Source organism: Drosophila tropicalis, unplaced genomic scaffold, assembly GCF_018151085.1.
Source record: "Drosophila tropicalis isolate 14030-0801.00 unplaced genomic scaffold, ASM1815108v1 contig_258, whole genome shotgun sequence".
NCBI lineage: Eukaryota > Metazoa > Arthropoda > Insecta > Diptera > Drosophilidae > Drosophila > Drosophila tropicalis.
The window spans coordinates 998,059-1,025,126 of NW_027172710.1; the positions used below are offsets into that span (position 1 = coordinate 998,059).

The following is a 27,068-nucleotide window of genomic DNA, read 5'->3' on the forward strand; positions in this document are numbered from 1 at the left end:
TTCGCCCAGGAGGACCAGGGGATTGGCCGAATATAAAGCACGTATTGCAGCAGAGATTCCAGACGCAACGATCAAACTTTGAGCGGGAACGTGAGTTGAGAGAGAGGCTACAGAGGACAGAAGGAGAAAGCGTGAACGAATACCTCCAAGCAAACAAACGTGGAGAAGTTGCGAGAGGAATGCCATGAGGCGAAGAAACTCTTGGCAGTTGCCATCTAGTTAGATGGTCTCGTGAAGAGCGGAACCGCATAGAATTCAGAGGGATCGGCATCAACTACATGAAGCGGTTTTGGAGTTTGTTGAAGCGGTGTATAAGCCACGCGAAGGCAGCAAGGAGCTGCCAGAACTCGCCTGTTGGAACTGTGCGGAGTGCGAGAGTGTAGTTCGCAAGATATTCTGCAACAAATGCGTACTACCAGGAGTAGTGTTACCCAAATGACCCAAAAACGCGAGGCGAGGCGGAGCAAAACGAAGGAGGAGTTGCGCTCAATGCCGCGGAAGAACGGGTGAAAACCCCCAACAAATTACATGTAAGAGATAGATTTTGTAAATAGATTAAGGCCAATATACAGGGTGGGCCATTTAAAGTGAAAGGATTTGTTTTTGTAACAGCAAAGTAAAAAGTGGGATTTTTAAAATTTTTTTTTTCAAATTCATTTATTTAGATCCAAGGAGATTTCTTCTAACTACTTTTTGAATATGATATCTCGTACATGACCGCCTCTGGCCTTGGCCGCAAAATGTGCCCCTCTTTTCGTCATTTCGCATCTCTTAGCCCAATGTTTCGGCCGGTATGGCAGCAATTTCTTGTCGTTCATACCTTGTATTTTAAATATCCTAATAAAAACGAAGCAAGTAAGTCGACTCGTCGACTTGGGTATACCATACTCCAGGTGAAACAAATATTTCAAATTTCGAAAACCAAATGTATGTCTACTAAATTGTTTTTACATGTTTCATAGTATGTGCTATCTTGCTCACTCTACGAACACACGAGCACTCTAGCGCCGCTACTATCCAACGGCCAATTCTGGCCTTGTGGAACGCTTAGTAAAATACGTTCATACGCATATTTTGCATGTTTCTAGTCCGATTTCAATAAAATTTGGTAGTTTTGTAGAAATATATAAGATTAATTAGTCTGCCGAATTTGAATGCGATAGTCAAAAAAATACAGGAGGATTTTTTCTAAATTATGGAGGCGCAAGTGGGCGTGACAAAATATGAAAATATATATACTCTGCGCGCCAGTATACATACTAAATTTGGTGACTTTAGCTTTGTTTGTTTTTGATAAAATCAGTTTTGTTTAATTTGCGGGGCGGAAGTGGGTGTGGCAAAATTTTTAAATAGCCAGTTTCTGCGCGTCTATTAAACTAGTCTGCATACCAAATTTGATGTCTCTAGCTGTTATATTTTTTAAGAAAAACAGTTTTATGTGATTCCTGGGGGCGTAAGGGAGCGTGGCAAAAAGTTTGAACAATTAATTTCTGCGCGCTAATTAAACGGGTATAAAAACTAAATTTGATGTCTCTAGCTGTTATACTTTTTAAGAAAAATAGTTTTATGTGAATCCTGGGGGCGTAAGAGGGCGTGGCCAAAATTCCAATTAACTCTATATATGTACATAATACACGAGTATACATACCAAATTTGGTGGCTCTAGCTCTTATAGTCTCCGAGATCTGCGTGTTCATACGGTCGGACGGACGGACGGACAGACGGACATGGCTAGATCGACTCGGCTGTTCATCCTGATCAAGAATATATATACTTTATAGGGTCTGAGAAGTTTTCTTCTGCCTGTTACATACATTTTGGCGACTTTAATATACCATTTCACCCTATGGGTGTATGGTATAAAAAGTCAGGAGGCGTTAAATCAGGTGATCTCGGTCGTTAGTCATAATTGCCGTTTTTCGATATTAATCTTCCGGGGAACATTTCGCGCAATAAATTGGTCGTGGCATGCGCTGTATGGCATGTAGCGCCGTCCTGTTGGAACCAGTAATTATCCAATTCATTTTTACGAACAAATGGCAATAAAAAATCGGTTATCATTGTCCGATAACGCTCCCCATTCACGGTTACCGTCGCTCCATTTTCGTTTTCAAAGAAGTTCGGGCCGATAACACTATGCAACAAATTGAAGGTTATTGAAATCAAACCGCACCGAACCTTTTTTTCTGAAAGTTCATGTATTGAATAGGAAAACCCTATTTGGGTTTTTCAAAGTTACCTTCTTTTTTTTTTTTAATAGCGAGTTGAAATTTTTCATTTTGGGGGTAATTTTTTGTATGTCATATGAGCTAAATATGACTTATTTTTTAATTTCTTCTTCATGCATACGACTTAAATCATCCTCATTTATTGTAGAAATATTGTTAATGGTTAAATAAATTCATTTTATGAATGTTATATAACCCAAAATGACTTTTTCAGCTACAGTTCTAGAAAAACTTACATTTAAGTTCTTTTTTAGAGTAGTTTTGGAAGTATTTTTAATTTATAACTATTTTTTGATAGAATTATATCAAGATTAATTTAAAACAACAAATATATTTTTTAATATGGAAAATTAGAAACGAGTTCTTTTTGGTTGTGGTTTATTTCCTTCATCAAGATCAAGGTAATCCGATTCGTTAGTAGAGAGCTCCATTCAGTAGCGTTCATCTTTCTGCACTTCTTCAATTTGATTTTCATCTTCTTCGAATTGAAATATTTGCTTAGTCCTCCAACATATTTCGGCCAGTATAGCATCTAGAGCTTTTTCAAGTGTTCGTGGCGATTTCGATACGCTGTGACTCTTGTCCCTTTTGCTAACAAGACTACCAAATTTTATTGAAATCGGACTAGAAACATGCAAAATATGCGTATGAACGTATTGTACTATGCGATCCATAAGGGCAGAATTGGCCGTTGGCTAGTGGCGAATCGGATTACTTTGATCTTGATGAAGGAAATGAACCACAACCAAAAAGAACTCGTTTCCAATTTTCCATATTAAAAAATATATTTGTTGTTTTAAATTAATGTTGATATACATAATTCTATAAACTGTAGCTGAAAAAGTAATTTTGGGTTATATAACATTCATAAAATGAATTTATTTTAACATTAACAATATTTCTACAATAAATGAGGATGATTTATGTCGTATGCATGAAGAAGAAATCGAGATATAAGTCACATTTAGCTCATATGACAAACTAAAATGAAGCAAGTAAGTCGACACGTCGACTTGGGTATACCATACACCTGGTGAAACAAATATTTCAAATTTCGAAGACCAAATGTATGTCTATTAAATTGTTTTTACATGTCTTATACTATGTGCTATCTCGCTCACTCTACAAACACACGAGCACTCTACCGCCGCTAGTAAGCGTTGGCTAGTAAGCCAACGTCCAATTCTGGCCTTGTGGACCGCGTAGTAAAAAACGTTCATACGCATATTTTACATGTTTCTAGTCCGATTTCAATAAAATTTGGTAGTTTGGTAGAAATAGATAAGAATAATTAGTCTGCCGAATTTGAATGCGATCGGTTTTTTCTAAAGTATGGAGGCGGAAGTGGGCGTGGCAAAATGTGAAAATATCTAAATTCTCCGCGCATACTATGCCAGTATACATACTAAATTTGGTGACTTTAGCTTTGTTAGTTTTTGATAAAATCAGTTTTGTTTAATTTGCGGGGGCGGAAGTGGGCGTGGCAAAATTTTTAAATAGCCAATATCTGCGCGTCTATTAAGCTAGTCTACATACTAAATTTGATGTCGGTAGCTATCATAGTTTTTAAGAAAATCAGTTTTATGTAAATTCCGGGGGCGGAAGGGGGCGTGGCAAAAAGTTTAAACAATTAGTTTCTGCGCGCTAACTAAACGAGCATATAAACTAAATTTGATGTCTCCAGCTATTATACTTTTTAAGAAAAACAGTTTTGTGTGATTCCTGGGGGCGTAAGGGGGCGTGGCAAAAAGTTTGAACAGTTAATTTCTGCGCACTAACTAATCGGGTATACAAACTAAATTTGATGTCACGAGTATACATACCAAATTTGGTGGCTCTAGCTCTTATAGTCTCCGAGATATGCGTGTTCATACAGACGGACGGACGGACGGACGGACGGACGGACGGACGGACGGACAGACGGACATGGCTAGATCGACTCGGCTGTTGATCCTGATCAAGAATATATATACTTTATAGGGTCGGAGAAGCTTCCTTCTGCCTGTTACATACATTTTGGCGACTTTAATATACCATTTCACCCTATGGGTGTATGGTATAAAAACCTCCACAATGAAAAATTTCAACTAGCTATAAAAAAAAAAAACGAGCTAACTTTGAAAAACCCAAATAGGGTTTTGCTATTCAATACATGAACTTTCAGAAAAAAAGGTCCGGTGCGGTTTGATTTTTGGTGTTGCACAGTGTAACTTTATCGGCATAAATGTCACACCACACAGTAACTTTTTATGAATTGAGGGTTCTCAGTAGCATAAAACCGTTGAAATGCGCATCATCAGACATTATGATTTTTGCCAAAAGCCACGTTAATTTTTGGTCATTTCGAAAAAAGGGCACATTTTGCGGTCAAGGCCGGAGGCGGTCATTTACGAGATATCATATTCAAAAAGTAGTTAGAACTAATCTCCTTAGACCTAAATAAATGAATTTCAAAAAAAAATTTTAAAAATATCTCTTTTTACTTTGCTATTGCACTTCCACCTTAAATGGCCCACCATGTATTAAACGTTAAACGAAAAAAATTGATCTAGAATGGGTTTTAAGTCATATATGTATGTAGCTCCCAAAGGAACGATCGGTAGAAAACTGTTTTCTTTTATCAATAAATTCCGTTAAATCTACAGTGTGAAAATTATGCATGTAGACTTGTGTGTACTGCACAGCTGATTTAAAAGATTAAAATGTAAAGTTTTTTTTTTAGCCTATGCACTCTGCAATATTTCATTTGGTAGATTTGAAAAACGAGTTGCCTCAAAATCTCTAGAGATTTCTGTAGTTTTATATCATTATTGGTGGGTAAATACTGGTCGTAAGGTATTATTTTAATTTTTGATATGTATGTACATATACTCGAGTTTTAGTACCGACGCTCCCTTTCTTCCTAAATGATATATAGGATGCACACCCGCTTAGTAACCGTTCAGATTTAGTTTGTCAGTTTATTTAAATTATGGACTAAACTTTTTTAGATGTTGCGTCATTCTGGAGAATTTAGTCCTTTAATTTAAAACAGTTGTTTCACTTGGTGCATGGTACCAAAGACAGTGCACCGACTTACTTACTTATTTCATTTTGTCCAAACAATCACATATCATATACATAGATATAACAACAATATTGTGATTTTTTACATTTTTAAAATCTCTACCTGCTACTTTTATTTTTTATTTTAGATAATAATCAAAGCAGTTGATTTGCCTTACATAATGCATAACACTTCTAATGGACCTATAACATTTGGTCCAGTATTCCACAAACATTTTCTCTCGGAAGTTTTGTATCTTCAAGAACAAATTAAAAATATACGGAGAAATGAAGTGTCATTAAGAGATATTTGCTACGCTCCTCTTGCCAATGATGAAACCGATATACAGACATCTAATTGTGTTATACAATCAATTTGGGGATATTTAAAAGACGATTTAAGCAGATTGGATGACAACGATGAAGATAACGGATTCAATGTAAGTAAATATACTTAACTAATAAGTTATAACGCATATAAAATTCTAATAAATCCAAAAATGTTGTTCTTCACACTAATGGGGTGAAAAATCAATGAATTCGTTGAAATTAATGAAACAGAAAAAAACGGGGCCTCCGACATTCTAGAAATTGTATTGCTCGTCTGTATTGCTATCCGACTAAATTTTTGTGGAAGTTTTTCATCAAGTTTTAATCAATTTTTATTGTCAACGTATTTTCAGATTCAGAATCTAATTCACTATTTCTATTGTTAGCATCAAAAACGGGAACATTGTAATTATTTGCACAGATCAATGGAATCCTCAGATCCGTTTGTGTCGAGCATCTACATAACAAAAAGATTGGGTCACCAAAATAAACTACCCCTACCAGCAAACGTAATCGAACTTTTGGAATCATCAAACATGTTTTATCTTGTAACATGGGAAAAACCAAAGTTATTGATTAAAGTCACTGTTTACAGCCGATTGTTCCTATGGATGCCATGAATGCAAGATATACAAACTATGCAGTATATGAAAGCGTAGGCAGCATGTAGATGCATTTCAACTCTATAGCTCTTATGGTCTAGAGGGAGTTCGCGTCGATCCAGACGGTCATGGCTATTTAAATTTGGTTCGTAGTGCTGATCAAGAATATATTTACTTTATATGGTCGCAGTGCAGACTTCTGTCCAAAAGATATACAACCCGTGTAGTATATACAAGCCCACATGCAAAATTTCTCTGTAGCTTTTACGGTCTAGGATTAGTTTTCGTTGATCCAGAGGGACGGACAAGCGGACGAACGGACGGACGTGGCTATATGAACTGAACTCGTCGTGCTGATCAAGAATATATGTGGAGGTGTTATCCAGATCAGAACGGTTATGCCCGTTCCTCGCAATTGGCAAAAAGAGAGGGAAATGTAGTCAGTTAAAAATCGTCAGTCGCAGTCGCCAGTTGACAGTTGAAAGTTGTCGCGAAGCTCAACCAAAGTTTTTTTCAGTTGTCTATTTCATGACCCTAGTGCTGTAACCTAACCACTCAGAATCGTCCATAATACTATTGTTAATAAACATAATCATTATAATAAACTTTACGTTATAAGTCTCAAAACATTCCACATATAGTACCATTTAAAAAACTCGCAATTTCTTTTATTTTCAGGTTACTTATTTGGATGAAATCTATCAATGCACCAGTAATCCATATTTGTGTTTAGCATCTTATGGGGGTCCTGTAGATCCTGCGATAGCGTTAGGTGGGTTTCTTAAAGTTGGAGAGCAGATTACAGGAAGTACAAAATATGAGTTAGCAGATGCTTTAATTTTAACATTTTTGGTAAACAATCACCATAAAAAAGAAATGTTAGTCCATGCATTAGAATGGGAGCAACATTTTGTTGAATTTATGCTCAATTACACAAAAAACAACAGGAGTTCAAACATGGATATATCTTTTACAGCAGAACGATCAATAGAAGATGAGTTGAATCGCGAATCACAGTCAGACGTGCTAACGATTTTGGTATCTTACATAATAATGTTTATGTATATTGCGATTTCGTTGGGACATGTACAAAAATTGAAAAGATCTTTAATAGATAGTAAAATTACATTAGGAATAGGTGGAGTAATAATTGTGTTAGCCTCAGTACTTTCTTCTGTTGGTGTATTTGGTTACGCTGGTGTACCTGCTACCTTGATTATCGTTGAAGTTATACCATTCTTAGTATTAGCAGTTGGAGTCGATAACATTTTTATTCTTGTTCAAACGCACCAAAGAGATCAACGTAAAATAAATGAAACTCATGAGGAACATATTGGACGTATACTTGGTCGTGTTGGACCTAGTATGCTACTGACATCTGTTAGCGAAAGTTGTTGTTTCTTCCTCGGTGCTTTATCCGACATGCCTGCAGTAAGGGCGTTTGCTTTATACGCTGGCGTGGCACTATTTATTGATTTTATTTTACAAATAACTTGCTTTGTAGGCTTATTCGCACTAGACATAAAAAGAAAAGATGACAACCGCTTGGACGTATGCTGCTTTATTCAAGGAAAAAAGTCAGACATAATAAATACAAGTGAAAGCCTTTTGTATAAATTTTTTAGCATAATTTATGTTCCCTTTTTAATGAAAAGAAATACAAGAGTTTCGGTCATGATTTTTTTTTTTGCATGGTTATGTGCAAGCATTGCTATTTCCCCTCAAATTGATATAGGCCTAAACCAAGAACTTGCTATGCCTGAAGATAGTTATGTTCTAAATTATTTTCAATCCTTGGGCAAACATTTAAATATTGGCCCGCCAGTATATTTTGTTCTAAAAGGAAATTTAAATTATTCGGACAGTTCTGTACAAAATCTAATTTGCTCAGGTCGGTATTGTAATGAAGATAGTCTCCTAACACAAATCTACTTAGCCAGCAGGCAATCAAATACAACGTACATTGCACGACCTGCATCAAGTTGGATGGACGATTACTTTGATTGGGCGTTGTCATCATCGTGTTGCAAAATCAATCCTGATAACGGAAACTTTTGTCCACACCAAGGTAATTTAAAATTTGTTCCTAAATTTATGGATATTTAATAAATATACTACTATCTACGTATTAATAGAGTCACGATGAGGGATCTTTCATTTAAAACTACAGTACAAAAAATCATATTTTTTAAAGGTTTGCTTTCATTCCTGTTTGGATGTATCATATTTGGAAAGCATTATTTCGCAATAAAGTTTCTCTCCAAATTTTGCCATTATCGTCATGTTTTTGGGATCTTTACACGGATAAAATTTGATTTCACACAAGTGGGCCGCCATAATTTGAAATATACTTCAATTAAGAATTTTTTTTTTGTTATTTGCAATTTATCCCAAACAGGCAATATGCAAATATTATTAAAGGTAATCATCAAATGCTGGTGGAATCACCAGTCCCTCTCTGGTCTAAATGGCAGGTCAATTGTGTGACTTCTTTTCAGACATCTAATCAGCATGCTGATTATCATGGGTATATGGTCTGGAGAGGTATCAAATGCCATACTTCCGAATCTCGCACTTAACTGGCGTGATATTCAGGTCTCTGTGTTACGACCGTAAGAAGGCGTGCAACAATTCTGCGTAGTAGCTTCTTCAATGTTTGAGTTAGAAGCTGTACCCCAAAGTTGAATGCCAAAAGTCTGTATAAGCTTCAAAACTGTCTTGTAGAGCAGAATTTTGTTTTAAAGATTGACAATTCTTTATTATTAAAAAAATATGTAATGTTCAAAACAAAAAAACGATGTTCACACAGTTACTAATATAAATATGAAAGACGTTAATTTCGGCTACGCCGAAGTTTATATACATTTGAAGTCCCTGATAATAATAATTTTAAATGTTCATCATGAGAACATGAAGAACATTCAACCGCCGCCGTGTGTAGACGTGTTTTTTTGATGCACTCCGCAAAATTTAGTGCAAAAATAAAAAAACATCGAGTTTGCAAAAATTGTGTAGGGCTCTAAGTCGCCTCAGAGATGCCTATTTACAATCATATTGCTACTAGTTTGTTCTAATAGCAATAAATACTAAGTTGTAACAACAAAGTGCGTAATCTTCTTTTTTCTTTGGAAAAGCCATGTCCACCAATTCGGGCCCAAGCTCTCTCGATCCCCACCAGCAACAGCTACAAGAACTAAATGTACAACAACAACGTGAGCGTCGACTCTCGGTAAACCCAACGCCTTCTGTCCAAACTGGAACTGGGTAACATAAAAGAAATTAAATGTCAAACCCAAACTGGGGACAATTTCCGCATCATCGAAAAGTACCTCCCTAATGCTAACATCAACTTCTATACCTACCAACTAAAAAGCAGTAAAGGGCTCCAGGTTGTGTTAAAGGGGATTGAGCCATCGGCACCTACTTAAGAAATAGCAGACGCGTTGGTCGAAAAAGGGTTTGCGGTCAAATCCGTTGTCAACATCATCAACAGGAACAAAGTCGCACAGCCGCTCTGCAAAATCGAGCTCCAACCAGATGCAAAGCGGTCGAAGCCAAATGAAGTGCACTTAATCTACAACCTTCAGCTTCTATTGGACAGAAGAATCACCGTAGAGGAGCTCCATAAGAGATACCAACTACCGCAGTGTAAAAACTGCCAGGAATACAACCACACCTCTAACAATTGCAATCTTAGGTCAGTGTGTGTTGGCTGCGGCGAACATCATAAAGATGTCACTCGAACGAAGGACAGAAACAATGTCGCACTAAGACTATGCAGTAACTGTGGAGGGAACCACACGGCCAACTACAGAGGATGTCCTGTCTTCAAGGATCTTAAATCTCACCTAAACGGGCGCAAACCCTCAGCTGGGCCAAAAATCACCGTCAACGCCTCTAAAACTACACCGGAGGTTTTTCTTCGCCAAGGCTGTTAGATCATCTAACATGCCTGCTACATACAGTCCTAGTGTATCCTTCGCTAGTGTGTGTCCAGTTCGGACAGACGGAGACCGCGAAAGAGACGCCGTCATTCCACCATCTACAGAATCCGCAACCTAGCGCACCAGAACTTGGCCAGCAAACTCCAAGTGGCTTAGAGGCCCTTTTGATCTCACTGAATCAAAACATGGCTGCTTTTATGAAGTTCATGCAATCTAAATCTATATCTATATCTATATCTATATCTATATCTATATCTATATCTATATCTATATCTATATCTATATCTATATCTATATCTATATCTATATCTATATCTATATCTATATCTATATCTATATCTATATCTATATCTATATCTATATCTATATCTATATCTATATCTATATCTATATCTATATCTATATCTATATCTATATCTATATCTATATCTATATCTATATCTATATCTATATCTATATCTATATCTATATCTATATCTATATCTATATCTATATCTATATCTATATCTATATCTATATCTATATCTATATCTATATCTATATCTATATCTATATCTATATCTATATCTATATCTATATCTATATCTATATCTATATCTATATCTATATCTATATCTATATCTATATCTATATCTATATCTATATCTATATCTATATTTATATAGGATAAAGTTTGCGAAAGAATGGCCTACAATCATAGGAAATATATATTGATCAAAGTCATTATTTTCCACCGATCGTTCCTATAGGAGCTATATGATATAGTCACCCGATCTTTATCAAATTCGGCACAGTGATTAAGAGATATATCAAACTAACAAATGTTTAATTTGAAAGCAATCGCGTTAAAAGTAACGAAGTTATTTACAAAAGTCACTGTTTTCGACCGATCGTTCCTATGGGAGCTATATGATATAGTCATCCGATCTTGATCAAATTTGGCACAGTCGTTTATAGGCGTAATATACTCTCTAATATTAAGTTTCACGATAATAGCACAGAAAATAACGTGACTTTTGAGTTTGTATGGGAGCTATATGATATAGAGGTCCGATACGGCTGAATCCGAGATATACAACCCTTGCAGTATATACAAGCCTACATGCAAAATTTCAGCTCTGTAGCTCTTACGGTCTAGGAGGAGTTTGCGTTGATCCAGACGGACGGACGGACGGACATGGCTATTTGAACTCGTCTCGTCGTGCTGATCAAGAATATACATACTTTGTATGGTCGGAGATGCTTCGTTCTATGCGTTGCACACTTCTGACCAAAATTAATATACCCTTCTTGCAAGGGTATAAAAATACGCAAAAGTTTTTTTAGGTGGCTCACTTGGGAGATTTTCACACATATCTACATATATCTATGATGATGATTCACTTTGTCAAAGCTATCCGTTCGCACGAACTTTGCAACACTCGCCTTCATCGAAAAAATTTTAACTTTGTCAAAGCATGAACTTTGCTCATTGGATGTGCCGGGTTAACCATCGCACAATGACAACTGAAGGTTGGCTCGGTAGTAAAAGTGCTTAAAAATTTAAACCAACCAAAACTGTGCCATGGAACGCGTTTGGTGAAAAGAAAACTGATGACAAATCTGATTCAAGCGTCAATATTTAAACGAAATTTAAGGAGGAGGAAGCTCTTATTTCAAGGATTCCGATGAGACCAACGGATTTGCCCTTTGAGCTTAAACGAAATAGATTTCCGAACAAATTACAGGGCTAATCAGTGACTATTTGTGGCCTCAATCTAGAAAATTCATGTTTTTTACATGGTCAATTGTACGTGGCATGCTCACTTGACGGAAACCCAACCTCTCTAGTTGTTTTTGCGCCTGAACAAAAAAAAAGTGTTTACCACAAGGTGCTTGAATAAAAATTGTGTGTTGTGTTTGACTTTAAATATAAAAAAAAAAAAAAAATTCTTCGCCTAAAGATACCCACCTATATAAAATTGTAGTCACGGGTAAATTAATATACTTTTACTCGTTGCATAGGACGGACGTGTTTTTCTTTTGCGCTTATCAATTTTTATTTTTTTCTCGCGATAAAATACTTTTACATAATTCTTAAATTCATTATCAGTTTAATTAATAATAATTTCAACATCCGAATTTTATTTTCATTTCGCGAATTCTTGTTGTCGCTTTTGTTTAAATTTAAAAAAAATCAAAACTTACAACAATACTTGCATTAGCGGTGTTGTTGTTTTGCTTATCTCTTTTGCGTTTGCGTCTTTACCGTTTTAACTAACTCTCGCGCTCTTGCGTACAAATTGTTGTTGCATGTGTTCAATTTGACGCGCTCTCCCGCTCTTTCCTATTCTTGATTGATTTGCGCTCTCGTCTTTTGCCTACCCGCGACTCTGTGATACGTGTTTTTGTTTTTGTGCTTTCATCTCTTTTTATTCTTTAGTTGTGAAGGCTTTCTCTGCACATTAACCCTTGTGTCAGAACTGGTCAGTATATTCTTATACACAGAATTTTTACCCTTAGAATTTTTATTTTTTGTATTTTTATACCCTTGCAGAGGGTATTATAAAATTGATCAGATGTTTGTAACGCACAGAAGGAGACGTTTTCGACCCCATAAAGTATATATATTCTTGTTCAGCTTGAGAAGCTGAGTCGATATAGCCATGTCCGTCTGTCAGTCTGTCCGTCCGTCTATGCGTACTCGTTTTACTCAGCCGTCTTAAGAGCTATCGGGCTGAAATTTTTTTTCGTGGGTTTTTATTACCCGGCAAAAATAAAATATGAAAACCATAAGGATCGGACCACTATATAATAGAAGAACTAGAAGAAACATTTTCATAAAAATCGAGTATGCTATGAAATTTACATATATGAGAGTAAAATTGTTTTGTTTGTATATTGATGAATTGAGTTGCAAAAAACAAATTTTGAACATGTAAAATTATTATTACCAAAGGACTGCAAGGGTATACAAACTTCGGCATAGCCGATGTTAGCTTCTTTGATTTTCTTTTTTAATTAAATTAAACTTTTTGATAAAATGGTTGTCTGCTCAAAAAATAATTGCATAGTTGCCACTAATGCGGTTGACTCCCATGATTATATTCTTTGTTGGTTGTGTGACAATGCGGTTCACGTTAAGTGTGCAGGATTCATTGTTGATCATCGGTAAATCAACGATCCGATTTAACTGCTCAGAAAATACCCTCCGATTATTTTCATACCGCTTGGTTAACAGTTCCCAAGCGGCACCATAATTGTCAGCTGAACCTGACAATAGATGAGCTACCATGCTCTTAGCTTCGCCTTTTAACGCGGATTTTAAATAATTAAACTTGAGAGCAATACTTAAATCTTTTTTTTTTTTCAATTAATTCTGTAAATAACTCCACAAACAGGTCCCATTCTCTAGCCTCTCCAGAAAATGTGGGTACCTGAATCTTGGGCAACACCGGTAGTTCGCCTCTCACGGTAACATTCTCACTCTTACAATTTTCCCTATTGTTCATTTTCATTTCTAGCATTGACAATATATTTTGGACATCGAATTTTAAATCATCCATAGTATTCTTAAATCTCGCATTACTTGTCAGTACCTGGCACGCCTGAACTTTCTCCCATAAATAATTGATCTTATTAACATACACTATGCATGTCTCACTGCCTGTTGAATTGTCTAAAGTGTGTAAATCTTTGACTACTCTATCCAAATATTCCTGGAGCTGTTGGACTCTATCCATAAATATCTCCTGGTTATCCTTAGGGTTTTCATTACTGGAGGTCGCATTCCCGCGCGACTCTCCTATGCTATTATCAACTATCTCTGACATGTTTGCCTCAGCTTCAACGCACACCGACTTACTAGTGCCTGGTTTTTCTGACTCTCCTGTGGCTATAATTTTGGCAACTATCGTTAACGCTTCTTCATGTATTTTATTTCTGAAATAATTATGATCGAAATTTGGAGCAGTCTCAATAAATTTTTTGTTATTAGGTATCCATTGATTCCTTATCTCTTTTACTTCCTCTACAACTTTGCTAGTTATGCTTCTAGGATCTAGTGCTTCCAACTGCCTTAATCTGGTATGTAACCCTGCCTGCTTCTCTAACACTTTTGCAGCCTTATTAGTGAACATTTTTGTCTTATAGGATATCGATATAATTTATAATGATAATATTAAAATATGTAGGTTGATGTAAGTACTTATGACTATTTTAATTTATATCTTATCTGATGATCCTGTTTGCTGCTGATTGTCCGCCAATGGGTAGAAATTGGATCTATCACATGAAGAAGGAGGATCTGCTAAATAAACATGGCTACTCTGACGATTCCCCCATTCGTACCACCAAGATGGGGAAGTGAAGGAGCGCTGGAGAAAACTGGAGAGATAAATAACCAAAGAAGACACACAATCGAACCCACAAAAATGGCACAAAACACAGCAAGCAGGACTACCGAGTATGCCAAGGTGGCTAAACAAGTAAGAGAGTGGACGTTTAAGTTCGATGGCAATTCGAAACCGCTAGAATTTCTGGAACAAATAGAGTGGTCAGCGGACATGTACGGCATAGAATTGGATATGACACCTTGGGCGATGCCAGAATAGCTAAAAGACAGAGCTCTAAAATGGTATGTTGCGAACAATAAACAATGGCCGTCATGGAAAGAATTTGCAGAATGCTTCAAGAGATACTTTTTGCCAAAGGGATTTTTTACCAAACTGGCCGATCAGGTCAAGGCACGGAAACAAGGCAACAATGAATGCTTTAAGGACTACATGGTAGAAATGCAGACAATGATGAGGCCTCTAAAGATCCCACAATTTGAGCAACTAGAAGTAATTCTGGAAAATTGCACACCAGACTTGCGAATATTTGTTCGGCCACACAACATCACAAATCTGGAGGCACTGATGCAACTAGCGGAGGAACATGAAATGCTGGAGCAGGAAAGAGCCGAATTTCACCACAGAAATAACTCACGTAGAGATCACAGCAGCCAAGTAAATCACAGGGGATAAACAATTACGGACCCCAAGAAACACAATGCAGAAGATGTCAGGATACCAGTACGCAAAACCAGAATCGAGCACATAACAACATACGAGAAGGAAGAGTCATGAATCCGAACCAGGCATGCCGGAGGTGCGGTGAGGCAGGACACTGGGCCGGCGAATGCAACAATAACCAACTAATCTTCTGCTGGCAATGCGGAAAAATCGGAACAAAAACGAAAGAATGCTGTTGGAGATCGGGAAACGAGCGTCGGTTCCAGCCTATGAGGTCAGAGCAGGAACCAAGCCAACCAGCACCTCAAAATTGATAGGACAGCTAATAGAGGTGGAGGACCAACTGTCAGCAATGATAGAAGTAGCAGGTATAAAGATCAAGGCGACAATAGACTCTGGAGCCACAAGCAACTTCATGAGCCGACAGATGGCGGAAAATCTGGGAAACAAAGGAGACCGAGAGACCACAAACAAGCAAGTATACATGGCAGACGGGAAGATCAGAAATATCAACGAGCAGTGGACAGGATATGTTCGATTCGGAAACAAAGAAATGAAAATACCATTTCTCATCATGCCAGACGGAATAGATGCCTTAATCTTAGGATGGAATTTCTTAAGGCTGATGAACACCGAAATAGCATGCGGAGGCCACAGGATAAAAATTCCAACGGCAAAAAGGATGCAGGGCAGGATAACCGAACGCATATAAATCATGGTGACACAGAAAGAAGAGCAATCAGAAATACACACATTTCTAGAACACGAACTGATGGAGTTGGCGAAAATCAAGGGACCGTCAAAAGTAGGGATACACAGGATCACAATGAAGGATGACATCCCGATAAAACAGCATTTGCATACCAAGACGACATAGTAATCGTGAGCAAAACAATAAAAGATCACAAGCAACACCTGCAAAAAGTATTCAGAAGACTAAAAGAGGCAAACCTAAGAATCAACTCAGAGAAGTGCCAGTTCTTCCGAAAGGTGTTAAAGTTCCTGGGGCACGTAGTGACAGAAAATGGGATAGCCACGGACCCAGACAAAGTAGCAGCAATAGCCCAGCTAAAACCACCAACATGCGTGAAAGAACTACGCCAATACCTGGGTGTAGCGTCATGGTACAGAAGATTCGTACCAGGATTTGCAACCCTAACGCATCCACTAAACGCACTACTGATGAAAAAACAAGGTGGCACTGGAATGAAGAACATCAGGAAGCATTCAACGTTAGCATGCCCGGACTTCACGAAACTATTTGTTCTTCAAACAGACGCAAGCAACATGGGACTAGGAGCAATCCTCATACAGAACACCGAAGAAGGCGAAAGGGTCCTATCACTGTTCGTGACTGTGGCACTTGTATGGGAGCTATATGATATAGTGGTCCGATTCGGCTGAATCCGAGATATACAACCCCTGCAGTATATACTAGCCTACGTGCAAAATTTCAGCTTTCAGTAGCTCTTACGGTCTAGGAGGAGTTTGCGTTGATCCAGACTGAAGAACGGACGGACAGACATGGCTATTTGAACTCGTCTTGTCGTGTTGATCAAGAATATATATACTTTATATGGTCGGAGATGCTTCCTTCTATGCGTTGCACACTTCTGACCAAATTTAAAATACCCTTTTGGCAAGGGTGTAAAAAAGCATCTACCAATTTTTTTTTAAAAAATTCTGTTCTACAGACATACGAGCACCCTAGCCCCCCACCAGCCAACTCCGACTGGTCCGATTTTGATCAAATTTGGTATTTTGCTGGACATTAGTATCAAATTCAAGTGCGCCAAATAATCGAGTTTTTCCAAATTACGATGGTGGAAATGGGCGGGGCAAAATCTTTACACATACAAAATGTGCGCATTTACTCAGCAAATATGCATACCAAATATGGAGTCTCTAGCTAGAATAGTTCACAAATGCTTTTATCTTAAATTGCGGGGGGCGGCAAGGGTCGTGTCAAAAAATTGTCAACAAATGTCTGCGCGCTTACTAAAGGGTTAATCAAACCAAATTTGATGTCTCTAGCTATTATAGTCTCTGAGATCTACGTGTTCATACAGACGGACGGACGGACGGGCGGACATGTCTAGATCGACTCGGCTGTTGATCCTGATCAACAATATATACACTTTAATTAATTTCTTTGTGCATAAGTCCACAAAGCAATCTCTATTTGATCTGATGCTAGGTGTGAAAATGAGGAGCGGCAGAAAAATCGATATTTTACAGTTGCTCGAGTGTGAAATGTTTGATACCTTTAACTTGGAAAGGCAGGACATGCTGACAAAGCAAATGAAAAGAAACAGATGGCTAAACATGTTATAGAGAACAGTTTGATAAAAACCGAAGGAGGGAGGTCGAATACAATGTCGGAGATCTGGTGGCTATTCGTAAAACTTAATTTGTAGCAGGCAACAAGTTGGCAAGCGAATTTTGAGGACCATACCAGATAGTGAAGTTAAAATGTGTAGGGCGCTGTGATGTTCGAAAATCAGCAACAGACGCCGAGGGACCAAAATATACTACCACTAGCAATGACAACCTGAAATTCTGGAGTTTTGTATCAGACATAAGAGGCTGATAAATAATCAAGAAGGCCGAGTGTGAGATGGGATAAGTCATTACACTGAACCCAAAACTTAAGTTGCATATTTTAATCATTATTCGTCCGTAATTTTTGGTAACTCTTTCCTCACATATGGCCATCAAGGTGGAAAAATGTTTTTTTCTAAAAAGGCTAAAGCTTGCGATAGAACGGCCTACAATCATAGCATATGGAATAACTAAGATATTGATCAGTCACTGTTTTCCACCGATCGTTCCTATGGGAGCTATATGATATAGTCACCCGATCTTTACCAAATTTTGCAAACATGACTCTAGGCTAATTTTTGTTAATTCAATAACATAAGTAAAAATGAATAAAAAACTAAAAGTTAAAAGTTGAACTCATTTTAAGCACTATGTTAATAATTTCCTATTTCTTTTTCAGATACTTCCTGCTCAGTTTGCGCTATAAAAAAAAATGAATTTCAACGACCAGATCAGAAAGACTTTGGCAAATATTTACCTTTTTTCTTAAAAGATAATCCCGATGATACTTGTGTTAAAGCTGGTCATGCTGCCTATAGCAATGCTGTTCAGTATAGCTACAATCAGGAGTTGCTTACTCTTAACGCTTCTTTTTTTATGGCTCATCATTCAATATTAAAAAGCTCATCTGACTATTATTTGGCTCTACAATCAGCTAGAAGGATATCTTCTAACATTACACATATGATACAAGGCAAACTAATATCGAGAGGCATGCCTTTGGAGTTAGCACTGAAGGTCGAAGTTTTCCCGTATTCGGTGTTTTACGTGTTTTATGAGCAATATTTATCCATGTGGACGGATACACTAAAAAGCATGGGAACTTCAGTTCTTTCCATATTTATAGCTACTTTCATATTAATGGGTTTCGATATTCATTCCGCTGTTGTTGTCATCGTTACTATAACCATGATCGTAGTTAATATGGGCGGTCTTATGTTTTTTTGGAATATATCGTTAAATGCTGTTTCTCTAGTAAATCTTGTAATGGCTGTAGGAATCTCAGTAGAATTTTGCTCTCATTTGGTTCATAGTTTCTCAATTTCACAAGAAACATCTCAAATAAAACGAGCTACGGAGAGTTTAACAAAAATGGGTAGTTCAGTCTTTTCTGGCATTACACTGACAAAGTTTGCTGGGATTTTAGTATTAGCTTTCGCTAAAAGTCAGATTTTCCAGGTTTTCTATTTTCGAATGTATTTAGGAATTGTGATTATTGGTGCAGCACATGGACTCATCTTTCTACCTGTTCTTCTGAGTTATATTGGTAAGTGAACAAAAAAATTAAATTTAAAAATATCAACGTTAAATGGAATACTTAAATGCTTAAGTAATTAAGGATGTAACCTTGGTATACGATAGTAATTTGCCAAACGCGTTCGTCCTCCCCGGGATATGACCGCCGGGACCTGGTCTACCCGACTGCAAAAGAGAAAACAACCAAAGAAAGAGAGATAGAGCGTGAGCTCCATTAAATTAATTGTATATGTATTCTTTAATTTCTCTTTTATGGAAACTTTGAATGTAAGGAACAGCAACTTAGTTTGCAGCTTAGTTTGCTAGGCGCGGTTTACGTACTGTGCCCGTTTATAGATAAGTTTTTTTTTTTTTTTTTTTAACTTTTAATATTTATTTGTTGAATCTACTCTTAAATTAGAGGCTAACAACAAGTTTAAGATATTTTTCTTAATCTAGTACTTAAGATAAATCCTGGGGATATTGCAGGCGGCCCGAATCACTTGTTATTGGGTTGGTCTGTCATTTCTTTTAAGACGAGTTCTATTATTAGTTCGCGTAAGGGAATTGGCAAGAACATTTGGGTGTGCATCCAGTTTCGCAGAATACTTTAGTTGTTGACTACCTATTTCAGATTTTACGGTAGGTATATTTAGATCATTTTGAATGTTGCCGTTCCGTATATACCACGGGGCCCCCGTGATTGATCTTAAAATTTTCGACTGCGCTCTTTGTATAATATCGACATTGCTGGTACTTGCCTTCTCCCATAGTACGGCTCCGTATGTCCAGATGGGTTTCAGTATGGAGTTGTATAGGAGGACTTTATATTCCAGACGTAGAGGGGACAGAGCATTGATGATCCAATGTAGCCTACTCGCTTTCAGTTTAAGCTGTGACTTTTTTTGCTTCGATGTGCTTGCGCCAAGTTAGTCTTCTGTCTAGGTGGATGCCAAGGTAAGTGACATCCACGGCTTGAGGAACTGGTACGTTGTTTAGCATTAGAGCTGGACAGTTTCTTCTGTTTAGCGTAAATGTAACATGTTTGCATTTCTGCTCGTTGACCCGGATACGCCAGGTTGTTAGCCATTCCTCTACCACCTTGAGATGTTCCTCTAATTTTGCAGAGGCTTGTATTGGACATTTGGATCTGCTGAGGATTGCCGTGTTATCGGCAAAAGTGAACGTTGTGGGTGTACTGTGGGAGTTTTTGCCGGATTTTGAACATCAGACCCTCCAGCCAAACTCTATCGAAAGCCTGGGCAACGTCAAGAAAGACAGCCGCACAGTATTCTTTTAGTTCGAATGCTGTTCGTATTTCGGATGTTATGCGATTGACTTGTTCAATTGTACCATATTTTTTCGCGGAAGCCGAACTGGTGTGAAGGGATTGTATTCTCCGATGCCAGAAATGAGTTTAGTCGGATCTGCAGGACCTTTTCAAAAAGCTTCGAAAGACATGGCAGCAAACTAATTGGCCTATAGGATGATGGCTGGGTTTTGTCCTTTCCCACTTTAGGAATCATGATGATAGTGGACCTTTTCCATGTTCTTGGGAAGTAGCCAATTCTTATTATAGCGTTGAACAGTTTGCAGATGTATTGTATGGCAATGATAGGGAGTTCCAGAATCATTTTCGGTGTGATTAGGTCATGGCCAGGGGCTTTTTTTGGCTTTATGTGGTTTTTAATAACTGCAGTGATCTCGTCCGATTGGAGTTCCGAGTACTCACTATCTGTTAGTGTGATCGGAGGGGGAAGTACAGATGAGTTTGATGTTGGATTTGGCTGGAAAACCATTTTAAGGTGTGTGGCAAATACGGATGCCCTCTCTTTGTCACTGCGGGCCCATCCACCGGTTGGACTCCTTATCGGTGAAATTGTCTCTGTAGGAGCGCTTAAAGTTGGGTGGGCTTTCCACATAGGATGTTTAGTGCTGGTTGGGCTGAGCTTTTCTATGTATTTTCTTTGAGCCCAGCTTTCCTCTTGTCTTAACGCCTGGGAGAGGTTGCGATTAGCATGCCTTAGGCGAAGTTTTGCTGCTGGTTAGCGAGTAATCTGCCATTCTCTTCTTAGACGTCGTTTTTCCGTTACTAATTGTTCTATCCGCCGGTTCGTAGGCCTGTCAACAGGTTTAGTGTAAGAAGAGGCAGGTGGAGTAGATACTCTTGCTGCAGCTCCCATCATAGACTCAAGTGCAGAGACGCACATATCAATGTCCTCTGCAGCATCCAGTTTCGGCGAACAGTCAATGTGGGCACTCATGTACATTTTGAATTTAAGCCAATTTGTTTTGTTGTTTGTAAGCCTATATGGGCGATCAAGTACTTGAGGTCTTGTTAATAGTGTGAATAGCACTGGAGAGTGATCGGAAGTTAAATCTAGCAGTGTATCCACAGTGATCCGATTACGTGGAATCCTCTTGGTTACTGCGAAATCAATCAAGTCAGGCACTTTCTGTGGATCTGTGGGGCAATAAGTAGGCCTACCCGGTGAGACGCAATCCATCTTATTGCGTATGTTGACTATTGTGTTGTACAACTGCTTGCCTTTAGGATTTACCAGGCGAGATCCCCAGTACGTATGTTTGGCGTTATAGTCCCCTGCTGCAATGAAGCGATCTCCGAGTGTGTTAAAGAAATCGGTAAATTCCTTTTCAGAGATTGAGAAGCGTGGTGGGCAGTACAGGGCAACCAATGTAGTGTTGCCGCAGCTGGTTTGGACGGTTATAGCAGTTGCTTGTAGGTGCTGTGTTTCAAATCTGTTGAGGAACGAGTGTTTTATACGGTTTTTGATTAGGATACCAGTCCCGCCATGAGCTTTTCCGTCTGGATGGTTTGTTGCATAGAAGGTATATTTTGGTATTTGAAAATTATTTTTTGATGTTAAATGTGTTTCCGAAATCAGCAAAACGTCGATTTCACTTGAGTCTAGGAATAGTTGCAGTTCATTTTTGTGCTTGGAGATGCCGTTAGCATTCCAAAGACATAGACGTAGGGAAGCCATTATTTATTCTCGATAAGCTTCTGGATAAGCAGGTTTTGATTCCGCATCAGTTCGTGCATACAGTTTTGCATGAACGTCATAAAAGTGGTCATGTTTTGATTGAGTGAGATCAATAGGGCCTCTAAACCACTTGGAGTTTGCTGGCCAAGCTCTGGTGCGCTAGGTTGCTGATTCTGTAGATGGTGGAGTGACGGGGTCTCTTTTGCGGGCTCCGTCTGTCCAGTTCGGAGCACACTAGCGAAGGATACACTAGGACTGTATGTAGCAGGCATGTTAGATGATCTAACAGCCTTGGCGAAGAATACCTCCGGTGTAGTTTTAGAGGCGTTGACGGTGACTTTGGGTCCAGCTGGGGGTTTGCGCCCGTTTAGGTGAGATTTTAGATCCTTAAAGACAGGACATCCTCTGTAGTTGGCCGGTGGTCTAGCCGATTTAACTTTATCTACAGCGCCGGCTTGATCATCTTGCTGATCGGCAAGAATTTTAAAACGATTCCCGCTTAGGAGTGCTACTCGGTTATTTGGTTTGGTTATTTTCGGGGTATTGCCACTTTTTTCTTTTGCGGGCTTAGCTTCCGCTTAGTTATTTTAATATATCTATCCATTCCAGTTTGGACAGAAGTCGTTGGGTTTACAATTGTGGCTGACTCAGGGCGACTTGTCGTTGACGGCTTGAAGCAGGTCAATACTTCGGCAGACGTTGCAGTAGTTGCTGTCAACGAGCTGACGGTGCTGGTCGGTGCAATCGGTGACCCAGTTATCCTTATTGATGGAGAAGCACACTGCTCTCTCCACGGTAAGTTGCTTTTGATTGCTGAGTGGCTGGCACTTTCGGTGTTATTGTTTACGTTAGCATTCAGTGGGGTCGGCGACACCACCGAAAAGTACGCGACCGAGAGTCGACGCTCACGTTGTTGTTGTACAATTAGTTCTTGTAGCTGTTGCTGTTGGGGATCGAGAGAGCTTGGGCCCGAATTGGTGGACATGGCTTTTGTAAAAATTATGCACTTTGTTGTTGCAACTTAGTATTTATTGCTATTAGAGCAATCTAATGACAATATGATTGTAAATAGGCGTCTCTGAGGCGACTGAGAGCCCTACATAAATTTTTGCAAACGCGGTTTTTTTTTTTTACACTCAATTTTGCGGAGTGCATTAAAAAACACGTCTGTACACGGCGGCAGTTAAATTATGATTTATAGATAAGTGATAACTTTTTAGCGGATGTGCTTCGACATATGGGCAGTGTTGTGAAATTGGCCGTCGTTTTTATTATGTTTTATTTTTTAGAGAGCGTTTTTTCTCGCCATCTGAAGAGGAGTTTAGCACCGCAAACTAAAACACCATCTTCATCTGTTGAATTCAAAATAAGAACTGATTTTATTAACAAACGTCTTGTGGACATCAAAGAATTCTTAGACTCTAAGAGGCGACAATTGTTCTTAAAAATGCTTACTCTAATGTTTATATTTCATGCTCAGCGTCGGTTACTTGATACCGCGCCGCTGTTACAATCTTAAGTGTTTTCCACAGAGTGTGGATGCATGTTTTGTTTGGTTTTTGAGCCATACTTGAAATATGAATTTGTATCAGCTATTTTTGTTTTTGGAATTAAGCAATAATTGTCATAGGAATCTTTATGACTTATTTTTCTTGTATGTTTTGTGTATTTCGTTGTTCAATCTGATTTGGTGAAGCCATTTCAGATGAACGCGATGTTTATTCTTAAACACCATCGTTTTTATAAAGAGTGTGACCATCTCTTTTCTTACAGACTAGATTCAAGAACAGAAATGGTATTCTTCGGTAATATAGCTTAAATACAAATAATATGATATTTTCTGCGACATAGTTCCGCCCCCTAGATTGCCAAAATGCACGAATCTGTAGTTACAGAGTGAGAGCATGTAAAGAGAACGCCATATCGCTTTCGCAGGCATTTATTGTACCGGCCGCTGGAGCCCCAGCCATATATCGTATAGAACGGGCCGAAATAATCCATGCCAACGGGTGTGAAGGGTTTTTTAGATGTAGAGAATCTCTTCTTGGGTAGTAGACCCATTTGCGCTTTAACCGGTTTGGCATTGCGTCTACAATACATTCATTGATAATTCCTTTGATCTTGGTATTCATCTTCGGCATCTAGTACTGCGACTTGAATGTATGTACGACGACTTGTATTACGGTATACTGGACTTCATTGTGAAAATGTTGTATCATCAGTTGATGGTTCACAAAGTTTTGTTAATGCTTGATCTCCATCCGACTCAATAGCACGCAAGATTTGGCTGTTTATGCGTAGAATTTCATCTTCACTCATAGAAAGACAATATTTAGTGACACGTAAAACCCCTGTGATATCGACAGTTTTAGCATAAATTATGTCGTTGTGAAAACATTTCGCTTTGACATGGAGACACCATTTTGATAGAGACCAATTATACTCCTCCACGACGATATTGCCCCGACGGAGTTCCATCTTATAGCGTTTCGCTTATACATTTTCTATAAATCTTTTGACCAATGCTGTGGCTCTTACCAGTTTTGTGAACTTCGAAATTCTATTTTCTAGTATTTTAAATGGGACGTCTTATTGGTGAACCAGCATCATAGGCCCTGGTTCGGTTGGTGCCTTTAATTTTGGCTGTGGCCTAATTTTTTTTATCCAATCCAAGAAAGGCTGGACCTTTTTGCCTCTCGTTAAATTTTAAATGTATTTCGTTTTCAAAAGTTTCCGCCAGTCTACATCCCATCACAGCTGCCAATATTTTGGGATCGTAACATGTTTCACAGGTAAGACTCGAGCCCGAGAAGCTATAAGCATGACGTCATATTTTGTTGCGGCTTTTGCACCCTTGTATGTGCAGCGTATGCTTTGCTGCTAGCGTCGCAAAAAACGTGTAGTTCGACTTTCGTAGCAATAGACAAATGATGGGAGTAACATCTTGGTATACTGACATCATGTAGTCTTTTGCCACTTTTTGACTGGGTCGCCTTTAATGTCATCATCCCATCTAATGCCAAGTTCCCAAATATTACGCATCAATAACCGACCTTTTATTGTTTCTGGAGTCACCATTCCCAAGGGATCATATATTGAGTTGACTGCTGCAAGCATCTTTCTTTTTGTAGGCATCCTTGTTCCATTCAATGTCCTCGCTTATGCTATGCATTGTAGTTGTTTAGAAAATAAATATGTCTCATTGTGCGTCCCAAATCATGCCGAGAACCTTTTGAGATATGTCTCCTTTTTGCCCAATCGTATCCGTTTTGACGGACCACGTAGATCTTCGGGTATTTCCTGTAAAACATCATGATTATTACAAATAAAATTTCGAATTTCAAAATGTTCCGCTTCGTGTATTTTAATTACTGCATGAATTATCTCAACAACTTTGCGAACTGTTGCTTTTAAATCCAGATAGTCGTCGACGTAGTGGTTTTCAATGATGGCTTGAGCTGCTTCTGGTGCCTCACTTTTATGTATCGCCGAATTGTGTTTTTTTACAAATTGTGCTATAAATAATGAGGTGGTTGCTCCGAATATCATTGACGTCATCTGGTAGACTGTTAGTGGTATTTGGGTGTACATATTTCTCCATAAAAAGCATTGTGAGACTGCGTCTTCTTTGACAATTTTTACCCAGGTAAACCAGTTGAAAATTTCTTTAATATCTGCAGCAAAGGCTATTGTGTTTAATCTAAATCTTATAAACACGCCTACGATTAATGAGACCCAAACCGGCCCAGTTAGTAGATTTTCGTTTAAGGAAGTGCCATTACAAATAGCTGCTGCGTCGAACACTACTCGAACTTTTCCCGGTTTCTTGGAATTAATTACTGCAAAATGTGGCGGAAACCACAGTTTGGGGATTTAACCAAGTTGATATTAGTGAGTATTTTGGCATTACCATTATTCAGTAGCTTCTCTACTGGTAGCTTCTCTTTTGGTATGCTCGCTCTAGTTCATGTTTTTTGTGTAACTTTCTTTCTAAGCATTTTAGTATTTGTTCTGCCATTTGGCAGTCGCCAAAGTTTCACCACGTCGCTTTTCCAGGGTAAGTTTACCTGATATTGTCCATTTACTCTTATAATAGATGAGGATATCTTGCTAAAAGCCTATTTTTCTTCTGTCGATTTAGTTTTGTCCGTTGCTGGTGTACAGACAACAAATCCTTCTATTCTAAATTGGTTTTTAAGCCTCTTACTTTTGCTTTTATCGGACCGTGTATAACCCATCCGAGTTTGGTTTTTGCCATAATCGAACAATTCGGATCTACATTTAGAATGGTCTGTCGTTGTTCAATGAGGAGATGAGGCTGAAGATTTCGAATCAAGTTCAATTTTACCATTTTTGTATATGGAAATTCTTTCTGTAATCGATTCCTTGAGTTGGTAAATTCAAATTCTTGATAAGACGCACATTTTGCTTCTGAATTTTGCTATCGCCAGTAATAGCAATATCTGCGATTTCCGAAGTTTCATTATATTTACAGATTCCTTCAGTCCATCCAAAGCAATGCGGTTCAGGTTTCCCAATTATACCGACCTCACGTGCGAGAGTCATATCCAACATTGTCGTTGTGCACCCATCGTCGAAAAAAGCCAGAATTTCTTTTTCACCGGTTGGACCACGTAATATAACTGGTAACATTTTAAGAATTGCTGCTTCTTGGACTTCTTAAATGCATCCGCTAATAGATTGCGTCAATGATTGTAGATGAGTAAGCGATGATGATATCGTTCACAATTGTCTATTTTCCATTGCTCACGATTATTGCATTGTCCCTTCTGAAATTTTACACATGTGAAGCAGCGAGTTTGTTAACCTTTTGTGATTGAATTTGTGATCCGAATTTTTTTGTGCTTCATTATTTACGTCAAGGTTGGGCACGTAAATTTAACTTGGGAGCCAGAGCATCAGTAGCAGAGGCTGGGCACAGAAAATCCCTCCCCGCAAAATTCGGGATTTGGCCGTCCCTCTGCCTAAAAAGGTCGATTAAGACTCGTCATAAAACTCGAGACACAAAAAATTTGGGTGTGCGTCGAGACTAAAAAATTACCTTTTTCTCTGCCCAGCCTCT

The 27,068-nt window shown here is 38.3% G+C and overlaps 1 protein-coding gene across 1 annotated transcript in view; it reads left to right on the forward strand.

Moving 5' to 3' along the window:
* Window positions 1-27,068, forward strand: part of Npc1a (Niemann-Pick type C-1a) — a 379,153-nt gene that overhangs the window by 335,073 nt on the left and 17,012 nt on the right. Inside the window, exons 9-11 of the mRNA XM_068283957.1 lie at window positions 5,423-5,713; window positions 6,884-8,273; window positions 18,145-19,011. Of these exons, the coding sequence (XP_068140058.1) occupies window positions 5,423-5,713; window positions 6,884-8,273; window positions 18,145-19,011 (2,548 nt within the window). The remainder of the gene's footprint in view (window positions 1-5,422; window positions 5,714-6,883; window positions 8,274-18,144; window positions 19,012-27,068) is intronic.